The sequence below is a fragment of the Perissodus microlepis genome, chromosome 2 (genome assembly GCF_051167445.1).
Source record: "Perissodus microlepis isolate ML-2025 ecotype Zambia chromosome 2, ASM5116744v1, whole genome shotgun sequence".
NCBI lineage: Eukaryota > Metazoa > Chordata > Actinopteri > Cichliformes > Cichlidae > Perissodus > Perissodus microlepis.
The window spans coordinates 29,505,213-29,518,841 of NC_140462.1; the positions used below are offsets into that span (position 1 = coordinate 29,505,213).

The following is a 13,629-nucleotide window of genomic DNA, read 5'->3' on the forward strand; positions in this document are numbered from 1 at the left end:
AACAACATTGTCATCCCCTATGTAGCCGGTGTATCAGAAAAACTTAGGAGAGTTTTCTCCAAGCATGACATCCCGGTGCATTTCAGACCCAGCAACACGCTCAGACAAAAACTGGTTCACCCGAAAGACAAAACGCCAAAACACAGACTTAACAATGTGGTGTATGCTGTACAGTGCAGCGAGGAATGCCCAGACCTCTACATTGGAGAGACCAAACAGCCACTTCACAAGCGCATGGCACAACACAGAAGAGCCACCTCCACAGGACAAGACTCAGCAGTCCATCTGCATCTTAAGGATAAAGGACACTCTTTCGAGGATGCCAATGTTCACATTTTGGACAGAGAGGACAGATGGTTTGAAAGAGGAGTGAAAGAAGCCATCTATGTCCACTGTGAGCGACCATCTTTGAACAGAGGCGGGGGTTTACGACACCAACTCTCTGCCATCTATAATCCAGTTTTGAGATCCCTTCCCAGACGCCTTAACGCCCACTCACATCCTGGGCCATCTGACCTCAGGAATTCGCATGATAAGGTGGGGCCAGGTTTCACAATGAACACACCCGAAACTCTGGCTGATTGGGACCCACACCCAGTTTCACACCTTGGCTCAGGCGATTAGAAGATCATCAGGGGGTCCTTTTGTCCCTCTGTGGGGGGATACTCCCACTAGGTTTATATCTGGGACTCTCCACCATTTGACCTTAGAACTGAAGAAGCTTCTCGGATGAGAGGTGAAACGTCTTCAAGTAAACTTAAAGAAGTCCAGACGCTTTTCTTTGCAAGCTCCTTTGACTACGATGACCTGGATGACTGAGAACCTTCACAGACATCAATCTAATAAACTTAAACTTACACCATCCTCCCTATTCTGGTATTTTAAAGAGTACTTAGCGTAAATATTAAGCAACCTAACTAATAGGGTTCCAACTCCCAGCAACAACAACAAAAAAAATAAAAAATAGGGAACCACCCCTCACGCTCCACCTCATGATGCTTAATCGATGTAATCAACCTTCAATTTGATGCAGTGTGAAAAAAAATGCACAGAAATCAATTATTTTTCAAGAAATATTAAATAGATTCAACATCTCTCTTTAACAGAACTGCAGACTGCACAGCCTTCCCAAAGAAAAAAGTACTATAGCTTACTAGGGTATATATTAGACTTAATAGTTACTATATACAGTAATGGACTTCTATTCATTTTACATCAAATTAAAACTTTGGGTGTCACATAATTATTTAATAAAAGCTAGACATTTTAAATGAGAATAAGAAAGAAAAGTATGTCTTTGTGCCCCCCTTTTCCCTGTTAATGCCCTATCTGCCCCCCTGGCTAAACTTCGCTAGATCCGCCCCTGCACAGTTACCAGCTGTCAGCTACGTAGAAAAGGATCCTGGTGTAGAAAGTAATATTAAATAAATTCTAACAACAGCTTATCAAGCTTAAACGTGCTTCTGTTGTTTATCCGCTGGTTCCCTCTTTCTGGTGCAAAGTGGGCCAAAAACAAACAAGAGAGACAGAGTCGCGACAGAAAAGCCGATCAGCTGATCATTAAGCAGTTTCATGATTGAAGTAGCAGCAGGAGATGGAGGGAGAGAGAAGGGGCAGTTGCTCCATAAATCGGTTGTTAAGCTTAACGTGGGAATGCTTTACAGACATTCAGAGATGGACTTACACACTTGCTTTACTTCTCTCTGGGATCACTTTGTCAGAGATGAAATGCGGGTTGGTAGCGAAGCTCCAAATGCTCAACCAGACCACTGACAGGTCTCGCAGGCCACAGCCGCTCTATCACGTGGTGCACACTGCTCCAAGTGCTAAGGTTATGAGGTGAGTTACAGTGTGTTGCAAGTTTTGTGAGGTGCTTTCGTGATATTTAATGGATCGATTACATTTTTTATTTCTCTCCGATATCCGATCCAGTGATTTAGGTCAGTATCGACCGATACCGATATGTAATATCGGATCGGTCCATCTCTAATCAAAACATGAAACTCTGGAACCATAAAATAAAACAGTAAGACACAATATCAGAATGAAAACTAGAATAATGAAGAAGTTAAAGCAGATATCCAAAAGATATAACACTGGAATAACAGGAACCAAAATAGCAACTCAAAGTCATTCAAACCAGGAAATAAGGACAAAAATCAGGGACCATGACACTTTTTCTAAGCTTAATTTCTAAGCTTTATGTATGGTCCATTTTCTTAAGTGCTCCTGAGCAGTGTCTTAGAATGGCTGTCCTCTATACGTCATCATATATCACGCAATGTTATGCGATTGACCATTAGTTTATTGCTCTGCCAGCTCTGACGTGTGAGCATGAACAATGCTCTGAAGGTGAGGAAAATAATATTTCCACAAATAAACTGAGAGGCTCAGTGTTTTCTTCCTTTTTTTGTTCTTTTTTTGTCCTTTGTTAGTGACATTTAAATGTGACCAAATCATTTCTAGTCTTGGTAAACCTAAATTAAGGACAGGCTTCAGGCACACAGATACCTGATTTATTGGACCATATATATCATACTTAAACTGTCACACCACAGAGGCAGCTCATAAATTCAACAAATGTGATCAAAGCCAATTTGTCATTTTGCTTTATTTTGAATGTCACTGCTAATATACACAGCTGCTTTGTGTGCAGCAGTTGAGATGCGAAGTTGCATCTCTGACATTTGCAGAAGAAATGCCACCTCAAAGCTGCTTGTACACCTTCGATGTGCTTAAAGCAAAGACAACAGAACAACAGCTTGCCACGGTCTGTTACCATGGAAATGTACTCAGCCTTGGTCAAAACTGAAGCCCTTGTTTCATTTTGAAACACCCCCTCCCTGTCACTTCAACCTGAAGCACATAAGATCGTGTACTGATAAAATACAATAGCTGTTTGTTTTATTCTCAGGAGTAACGTAAAATGGAGGTATGGATGATGGAGCAACCCCCATTCCATCCCACCCCCACCTCAGTGCGTTAATGTGCAGCTACAGGGATGACACGCTGTACTGGGACATGAGAAACCCAGCTAATACTGTTGCCATGACAACCCAGCCAGAGGATAACTGTTTTACAGCATACAGTATAACACCACCCACAACCTTGGTGCCTCAGAAATATGTTGCTTGTCTCTTGCTCAGTATAACAGGGGTGAGTGGCTTTAGCAGTCAGTGGAGATTTTTCATCACCCACCATCATGATTTGACATCATTTGAAAGTGCTAGCTTCCCCCCCATCAGAAATAAAGAAAGGTATAAGGGACCAACACTAATGAACCATTCTATTGTTAGTTGTGCACAATGAGAGCAGAAATTAAACGAAAATGTCACATCTGCATTGGAAATGTCATTGGTTTTAAAGGGGTGTGCCCCAACTGGTGACATTATCTCAGTTTAACTTTAAGAGTAACTAAACATGGCTACATTTTATTATGTGAGAAGATTATCCTCTGGGAACCAAATCAGTATAAAAAAACGTCAGTCTTCCTCCATGCACTTTTTTTCAGTAACGAGTAATCTAACTAATTACTATTCCTATCGTTACAGTAACTAACAAGAAAATGCGGTCCGTTACTATTTTTCAACAAACAGACGGTTGAAGCTGTGTTCAGCTTACCGCATCTTATATCAGTTGCACGGAAGTAGCTGACTACGTAAGTAATCTGGACCCTACAGCTTTAAGCAGCTGCGCGCGCTCCCGCGGACGGTAATCACGATCGCTGTCTAGCACAGGGGTGGGCAATCTCAGTCCACGAGGGCCGGTGTCCCTGCAGGTTTTAGATGTGTCCTCGAACCAACACAGCTGATTTAAATGGCTAAATTAGCTCCTCAACATGTCCTGAAGTTCTCCAGAGGCCTGGTAACAAACTAATCATGTGATTCAGGTGTGTTGACCCAAGGTGAGCTCTAAAACCTGCAGGGACACCGGCCCTCGTGGACTGAGATTGCCCACCCCTGGTCTAGCACAACACCTGGAGCTAAGGGGGCCAAACAATCGCATGAGTGCTGCTGTTTGACTGAGGAAGAATAAAGTAGTCGTGGTAAGCCAATCACATGACCACTTAAAGACAAAGCAACAAGGTGATACATACCAGTTTTTAAATTGTGTTGATAGGCCACATAAAACCAGAGTCATGATAAACAATATATATGCGGCGTTTTTTCCTCAATAGTTTCGTCACGTTTACTGTCTAAACACAGCGCTAGCAAGCGCTCTCTGCTTATGAGCAAAAACAAACAAACAAACAAAAAAAAAAACAGGGGAAGTTTTAGGAGTGACGGCGAGAGAGAGAGAGAGCGACTTTTGAGATGTGAGAGATTTGTGATGTTTAGCATGTTTGGGGTGTGTATTTAATGTGTTGTCTTGTGTAGTTAGTGTGTAGTGTTGTGGATAGTTTTGTGATGTGTGTCAGAACAATGAGGCGACTGCTGTTTCCAGGTAGAAACAGGAGGAGTGATACACCTGCTGCTGTCAGACCTGCAGGTATCAGGCTGTGATGTTCTCCTTTATAGTGGACAGAAATTATTTTTTTGGAGTGGCACAAATAATTTGTGTGGCATCTTATTGAATAAAGAACAGCTGATTGTTCTGTAAACAGTTTGAAATGGTTAAAAAATCAAGGTAAAAGGTAAATGGAGGCAAATAAATTTGTTGTTTGCAAAACTTGTGCATAGGATTTTAAAATTGACAATTTATATTTGCATTTAAAGTTATGAAATATGATTCATTAAACATGTTTGTGGTTGTTACAGTAAAAAATATAACTTTTTCTACTCTGATTTTATGTTTTTTGTCTGATTTTAGATCAATTGTGTTAATACAGTATGTCAAAATGAAAAGATAACTGTAAATCCAGACACGTGAGGCTGTGCTGAAAAGGATGATACCAAACAAGGCAAAGTAAAGAGTTTTTAAAGGTGAAATGTGGAGGGAAAATCAAAAGTAGTTAAAAATGGCCAATTATACCCTGGACCCCAGAGGGTTAAACTTTTTTTTTTTAAAGTATTGCCATAGTTACTTTTCAGGTAATTAATTACTTTTAGAATATTGTAACTCAGTAACTTAGTTACTTTTTTGAAGAAGTAACTAGTAATTAAAGCTAATTACTTTTTCAAAGTAACTTGCCCAACACTGAATATCACACATGGAAAAGAGTTTCTAAAGAAATCTCAATCATAAACTTCAGAAAGATGGAAAAGAATAGACGAAGATTGTTGAGCAACTAAACATTTGTGGCAACACATAAGTGGCAGTAATCAGGAGGTATAGAACAAGGCATAAGACCACTAATCAGAGCTGCAGTGGAAATTAGTTTCCTGAAATGACAATGTTATGCTACAATCTACAATGCTAAAATCCATCTCTGAAAAAACAGAACTGGTGCATCATTTCTCTTTGGAAGATATCAATCTCAATATCCAAGAACAATAAAATAAAATAAGAAAATCAAATAACAAGAAAAGAAAATCCCATGCTTTAAATTTGGGACAGTGTGATCATATCTGGGCTGCATAAGTTCAAAAGGTGTTGGGTAACAAAAAACAAAAAACATTTATGACAGCAACATGAGTGCATGTGGATAACCTTCTCTAGAGTGCTCTGGACCTGGACTATGGACCCTAAACACACAGTCAAGATGACAAAGAAGTGGCTTTGGGACAATTCTGTGAATGTCCTTGAGTGGCCCAGCCAGAGCCCAGATTTGAAACCAATTGAGTATCTCTGTGGAGATGTGAAAATGGCTGTGGATGCTCCCCAATCAATCTGAATGGAGTTTGAGAGTTTCTGCAAATAAGAAATGGAGAAACTACCCAAAAATAGTTATACCAAGTTTGTAACATCATACTCAAAGACTTCAACAAAGTACTGACCAAAGGCTGTGAATACTTATCTAGATTATATTTTTGTTTTTATTTTTAATAAATTCATCAAGTTCAAGAAAACGTTTTTTCACTTTGTCATTATGGAGTGTTGTGTGTCAAATTTTGCAATAAAAAATGAATTTGATCCATCTTGGAATAAGGCTGACAAATGACAAAATGTGGAACAAGTAAATTGCTGTAAATACTTTCTTCATGCACTGCAGTCGCAGAAAGACCATTTACTCGAGCCCCACTTCAGTGCACCAATAATTACTTGTTGATTTTCAGTGCATCTTTTAAAACTGAACCCAGTATACAGAGTCCTTATCTTGCCAAATATAACAAAAGTGTAGTGACTTTTTTGCGTTGAGGTCCTGCTGTCAGTTGTGAACTTTTAATATAATAAAATCGCTCTTACTTTTTAATGAAATGCACTGCAGACCTATTTAACTTGGAAGTTATCCATCCATTCTCTTCTGTTTATGCTTAATCAGGGTTGTGGGGGGCTGGTGCCTATCCCCGCTACCATAGGGCGAGAGGTAGGGTACACCCTGGACAGAGACAGACAGTAAGATCACAACTACTGTAGTGGTTTCTGAGATTAAATTGAATGGAAAAAAAATAGTTTAAAGAAATGTAACAATAAAATCAAACTATTCAATTAAAAGGCACTTGCTTAGCATTTGATTTTGCAATACCTCTCTGGAGTAAACATTGCTTTGTTGTTCAGGATTGCAAGTACAAGTTCCTGTCCATGACTATCTGAATCATTCTGATGTCAACTGAGTTGATTGTGTATTACAATTGCCGTATAAAAGGCCTGGGCACTGCCAACTTATGCTTTCAATAACTTTCAAGATTTGTCATTTCCACAATATCTTCCATAATGATTCAAGTGGGTAAACAAGTCGATATTATTTTGAAATATACATAAAATCATGTCATGTTAAGAAAGCTCATGCACCTTAAATCTGCACCAGTGTTGCTGTGTGAGCATTTCTGAATCATGGCTGGATTTTAATGAGGCCAGGGCAGGCAGTCAGGCCTTAGCTAATAGACCTGAAGATGAAACATTGTCCTGTCTGTGCTATTGATGTCTCCTATATGAGGTGGCAGATTCAGGCCATTCCCTGTGTACCTTCTGTCATCATTACCTTCAGTCCAAGGAGAAACATATCATAACAACCACTGATAACTAGCAATATAAAGGAAAGAAGTGAGACAAAGCTGGCACATCACATGCTGATAGCTCACATGGATGAAGATTCATTTTGGTCAACCATTCCTGCGTGATGTTATTGGCTGAACTAATGGCCCATAAGCAAGCTTGATTACACAAAGGTGGTGCAACTGCCTTGTAAAATGATAACAATGCTTATGCAGAGTGTCACTTCAGTAAGTCATTTCTACATAAAGGAAAAACAAAATAGTGGCAAAAATATTGGTATAACAAAAAGCAATGAATAGCAAAAAACCTCAGAGTGGAGCTACAGGGAGTGCAGAATTACTAGGCAAATGAGTATTTTGTCCACATCATCCTCTCCATGCATGTTGTCTTACTCCAAGCTGTATAGGCTCGAAAGCCTACTACCAATTAAGCATATTAGGTGATGTGCAACTCTGTAATGAGAAGGGGTGTGGTCTAATGACATCAACACCCTATATCAGGTGTGCATAATTATTAGGCAACGTCCTTTCCTTTGGCAAAATGGGTCAAAAGAAGGACTTGACAGGCTCAGAAAAGTCAAAAATAGTGAGATATCTTGCAGAGGGATGCAGCAGTCTCAAAATTGCAAAGCTTCTGAAGCGTGATCATCGAACAATCAAGCGTTTCATTCAAAATAGTCAACAGGGTCGCAAGAAGCGTGTGGAAAAACCAAGGCGCAAAATAACTGCCCATGAACTGAGAAAAGTCAAGCGTGCAGCTGCCAAGATGCCACTTGCCACCAGTTTGGCCATATTTCAGAGCTGCAACATCACTGGAGTGCCCAAAAGCACAAGGTGTGCAATACTCAGAGACATGGCCAAGGTAAGAAAGGCTGAAAGACGACCACCACTGAACAAGACACACAAACTGAAACGTCAAGACTGGGCCAAGAAATATCTCAAGACTGATTTTTCTAAGGTTTTATGGACTGATGAAATGAGAGTGAGTCTTGATGGGCCAGATGGATGGGCCCGTGGCTGGATTGGTAAAGGGCAGAGAGCTCCAGTCCGACTCAGACGCCAGCAAGGTGGAGGTGGAGTACTAGTTTGGGCTGGTATCATCAAAGATGAGCTTGTGGGGCCTTTTCGGGTTGAGGATGGAGTCAAGCTCAACTCCCAGTCCTACTGCCAGTTTCTGGAAGACACCTTCTTCAAGCAGTGGTACAGGAAGAAGTCTGCATCCTTCAAGAAAAACATGATTTTCATGCAGGACAATGCTCCATCACACGCGTCCAAGTACTCCACAGCGTGGCTGGCAAGAAAGGGTATAAAAGAAGAAAAACTAATGACATGGCCTCCTTGTTCACCTGATCTGAACCCCATTGAGAACCTGTGGTCCATCATCAAATGTGAGATTTACAAGGAGGGAAAACAGTACACCTCTCTGAACAGTGTCTGGGAGGCTGTGGTTGCTGCTGCACGCAATGTTGATGGTGAACAGATCAAAACACTGACAGAATCCATGGATGGCAGGCTTTTGAGTGTCCTTGCAAAGAAAGGTGGCTATATTGGTCGCTGATTTGTTTTTGAATGTCAGAAATGTATATTTGTGAATGTGGAGATGTTATATTGGTATCACTGGTAAAAATAAATAATTGAAATGGGTATATATTTGTTTTTTGTTAAGTTGCCTAATAATTATGCACAGTAATAGTCACCTGCACACACAGATATCCCCCTAAAATAGCTAAAACTAAAAACAAACTAAAAACTACTTCCAAAAACATTCAGCTTTGATATTAATGAGTTTTTTGGGTTCATTGAGAACATGGTTGTTGTTCAATAATAAAATTATTCCTCAAAAATACAACTTGCCTAATAATTCTGCACTCCCTGTATGCTCGCAAAGTTGGTAGTGTTGCCATGGGACATTCATAACCTTCAATAACCCTAACCCCGTTAAGGAAAGTAAAACTAAAAAAGGAGGCTCCAAGGATGACTAATTAAGGTTAAACAAATCTGTGTTTTTGTTGAAAGCAAACAGCAAGATTGTGCTGAGAAAGGGGGAATTATCTACATTTTATGCTGCAAACGCAAAATATCAAAATGTATATAAAACTTAAAAAATACAAATTCTTATGTTTATCAGGAAGTTCCTACATTTTTTTTTTAGGAAAAATGCATTTTGTGGGAATATAACTACATGTTTAAAAAAATCCTTTCATTATTAAAGAAATGAGTATAATGGGACATAAAATAGGAAGGGTTTATACTTAGCACAACTGTAACACTTTATCTTCTTTGATTTTTTAAATTTTTAACATTTTACATACTTCTTTCATGCAATAGTATAATTTAAGCATTTTAACTGTGGGGGCTTCTCCCCCTTGTACAAATAAATGTTTTAAATATAAATTGTCGACCCCTCGTAGCAATGGGGACATTGCTATTCTGGAAGAGCTCATGCCCACCAGGATAGAAATGTTTCAACATAACATAAATGGGATCACTCAAAATAACTTGATTTGCAGTAACCCTTGTCTTTAAAGGGTCAAGTGAGCAAAAATTATCCTGCCAAAATGCCCCTGATTGCATGACAGAGCCACCGGTTCCCCTTCACTGGAGAGGTCCAGGTTTCCTCTCCGGGGTTTTCTTGAATTTGTCACCTGTCTTTATGTCAACAAAAACACTAAAATGGCTTTTGGACTAGAAAGCTAAATTCATTCCACTGAGTCATCCACCAGGCAAAACCCTCACAAAATGTTTGGGCTGACCAGATGCGTCCAGTAGCAAAGCCATCTGATCCAACTAAGTAGCAGATGGTGAGCAACCTCTTTGCTATGCCCAAGTGTTTAAAACAGCATATGTGAGTAGAGTGGCGACAGAGAGGTGCATGGAGCAGTGTGATTTTGCCCAAAGCAATGAGCAATCCCATGAGCCTAATACAAACACTCATGAAAATGGATCATTGCTTGAAATTCTGGGAGTATGTCAAGATACACCCAGAATGACAAGAATGACATAAAAGGAAAATGATGCAGCATATACAAATGTGCACATGAAGCAGGTCTCTGCCTGCATTTGACAAAAGGTGGAAAAGATGGAGGGGGAAATACTTCACAGATTTTCAGAAGCAAGAACACAATCAAAGTTGTTGGGACCATGAGTTTAGTAGAACAAAAAGATAACCAAACACCTTGCATGACATAAAGTGGGAAGACTTAGTGGAATCAGAAGCCTTTGAAAATTAACGGTGTATGTTTATTTCCTTTTAAATTGCCAAATGTACAGTTAAGAAAAGTACCACTTCACAGCATCAAACAGTCATTTTACTGAGTATTTGCAAAAGCTACTTTTGAAGGAGAATTACATAGTAATGTAAAATGTAATTAGTAAAACTAGATTGGAATATAAAAATAAATCATGTTGTTCTGCCCAGACAGCCTGACTCACATGGCCAGTAAATGTATCTCGTTGATTTCTATTGACAAGTTTCTCACATCTGAGTACGTGCATGTGCAGGGTGAGATTCTTATTGATTCAGTGTGCTCTGGTCTGCAGTACATGTCACATTTACAGGAACCTTTTTATGTGTAAGAGAAAGATTCATACACTTCAGTGTCCACGGTGCCTGCCGGCGGTGACGACGATAACCCATGAGCCATTCACGGCTAAAGGATAAAAAGCACAAATAAAGGCAAAATCTTTCTGCCTGCTGATGAAAGTGCATTCACTTTATTAGTAGAGCTTACATTCATTATCTATAAACTGTATATAGTTGCAATAACTGTGGCTACTGGGTGTCTGTCTACGGATTCTACTTGCAGCTAAACATGATTTTAATATGATGTAATTAACTACAAGGCATGATAGAAAGGCACACATGGCTTGAATGTGAGAAAAGGAGGATTATCTTAGGGAGCAGAAGGAAGTCAGCCATCTTAACGGAGACGTGTGAAATTCATTAACACTCAGAAGAAGTAGGGTGACCTAAAGGCACTTCAGCACTAAGCAATTTAAGCTCAAAACTGTTTCATGTATTATACTTCAAGAATTGTAGCACACAACAACGCTAGATTTAACCGATAAATTTCAACTGTAAAGGTTGTTGTACTTAAAAGTAAAGAACAAACAAACAAAAAAAAACACGTATTTGTCTTCATATCCTCTGTAAGTTTTGTTGTTGTCTTTTTTTTAGCACAGTTTCTGTGATGTGCCCTCAGCTCTGGCAAACTAAGTTTAGTAACGTGATATATATATCTCCCTAAACAGAAAAAGCAATGAAAGCACAAGTGGTTGTGCAGTGCCTTGGGTGATATAAATCACAGCCCAGCCAGGTCACATAAAGGGGAAATAAGTGACACCTGTCACTTATTTCCCCTTTATGTGTGTTATATATAAGCAAACAAATCAGTCATAGGTAAGCAGCGTCAACGGGTTATGTTTATGAAAACTTAAATAACTCTACATGAATATTTCAATAGCATAAATACAAAGCAAGAGATTCCAAATAAATGACACAGTAAAAGATAACAATAGATCAGCCACTTTTTATTTAGAAAGAGTCCCAAAAAATAAACAAGTTAGCACACATTCCATATACAAAATGTCTGTGAAATAGCCTGAATATGCAATGAAATTGATTAGCGACTATGGTATACCGTATGCTTCTATACTTGATAACAAAAACAGTGGTAATAATAATAGTATAGTTCATCTCCCTGCTGTGTGCAGGAGGGGGTTTGTTATAGATCTATTTGAAAGTGGGTGGAAAAAAATCTTATAAATAGATGTGCTCATCTGCATAACCTGTGTATCTAACTTACGGTGAGTCTGGACAACTAAAAAGTAATATTGTATCTTTAAAACAATTAAATGTAGCATTAAGTACTGCAAAAGGAAATCAAGTACTTATGATAAGGGATACAATTTGTCATATTTGAACTTTTATATAAAATATATGTTTATATGTATATATTGTATATATGTCTTACATTGTATTTCCAATTTCAAACATTTAACCTCACAACTTCAACATTGAAATGAAAATGTATGTTTGGCAGTAATGAAATAAACGTATGTAGTATTTGCGGCAACAACATGCAACTTGTGCTACTCCATTGTCCGATTAATGCAAAATACATGGAGACTTGAAAACAAAGCAGAAAGGCTATTGTATTAGTCATTGCCACCAACTGTACATCTAGTTACAAAAGTTACAGAATGTATCAGAATCATTTACATTCACTGAGATGACAGTGATTGAGTATATTAAGACTATATTTATCTACTGGCACTAGAATTTGGCACTCTTACTTATTTGGCATTTTAACCATCACGTAAACCATGTGAATGTGGATGCTTCTTTTTGATGTCACTTTAAAATGTGATGGAATAATACCATACCATACTATTTTTTTTTTTTTGTTTATTCATCGCCTGTAAACATATTAATCTCCTCTTGAAAGAACAACAACCCCGGTCCTCATCAGAAAAAATACAAACAGCAAAAGCACTGAAGCAAACAAAGAGACAAAAGTAATAAAGCAGAATTGCTGCACCAAGTCTAACAAGAAAAACATAGAAGGATTGATTCCAAATGCCAAGCATTGACATATATTTCATATCAACACCAAATGTTAAAGAATAAAATATACAGGAAAGTTCAGAATAGGAATTAATTACATGATTTTAACATCTCACCCCCATAATGCAATGTATTTGGCTTTAAAAATATCGAACTAGAAGCTGTTTAGTATTTTTTCTTTCTGTATACTCACACATGAAGATGTTTTTATCCAACCAGTATGTAAGCAAGTTTATTTAAAAGCTATTTTGTGAAAATACATAAAAATATTTTTTTCAATAAACGTTTTTAATAGATTTTCTTAGAAAAAAAGGACGATTTCACATCTTAATGCAGATGAAATCAAGTGTGCTTGAAAATCCTGTTTTGCGGCGGTGGCTACAGAAACGGTGTGTTTTTGACGACATCTTCCCCTGATGAACACACCCCCTCACTTTTCAGACACACATAAACACAGTTGAGATGACTGAATCTCTGACTCCTAGAAGCAGTCATTGCCATCAATCAAGCCCTCTTTTCCATCTCAGTCCAGTCCAAACAGACAGGAAAGCATGGTGTCACCAGTTTAGAAAAAAAAAAGCCACCCTTTAAGATTCTGAGATGGAATTCCAGCCACAAAGGTAGGTGTTTTATTAGGTGAGAAATAGAGACAGAGAGCAACAATACAAGTCTTTGTGATTGGCAAAATGAAGTCTCCATCTCTTATCTTTCCTTTTTTCACCACACAGACAAAAAGAAAAGAGCCGAAACAAAAGTAAGGAGGCGAGGACAAAAAAGAAAAAAAGAAAAACAAAGAAAAAAATAAAACGCTCTATTGAAACCATTGTAAGGCACTCAGAAGTTTCGCATTGATCAGGACAGATCTGTCAGGCTGACGTTCAGTCCCATGTCAGGTCTCACATAAGGGACGGCGTGGACAGCTTTAGGAAACTCTGGAGTCATCACCCGACCATTCTCCCCAGTACTCCCTGTGACGGAAAGTCTTGCTTTATTCCTCATGGCATCCCCAAAGGTCATCTACACGAACAC

At 38.7% G+C, this 13,629-nt stretch overlaps 1 protein-coding gene across 4 annotated transcripts in view; it reads right to left on the bottom strand.

The window, feature by feature from the left end:
• Positions 1-11,543: 11,543 nt before the first annotated feature.
• The window catches only part of gria2b (glutamate receptor, ionotropic, AMPA 2b), a 52,267-nt gene continuing 50,181 nt past the window's right edge, over positions 11,544-13,629 (bottom strand). For 2 of the 4 annotated variants that reach the window (XM_084954709.1, XM_084954699.1), the window contains exon 16: positions 11,544-13,617. In XM_084954709.1, the coding sequence (XP_084810835.1) occupies positions 13,453-13,617 (165 nt within the window). In that variant the 3' untranslated portion in view covers positions 11,544-13,452. The other 2 variants (XM_084954728.1, XM_084954719.1) reach the window with 2 other exon arrangements.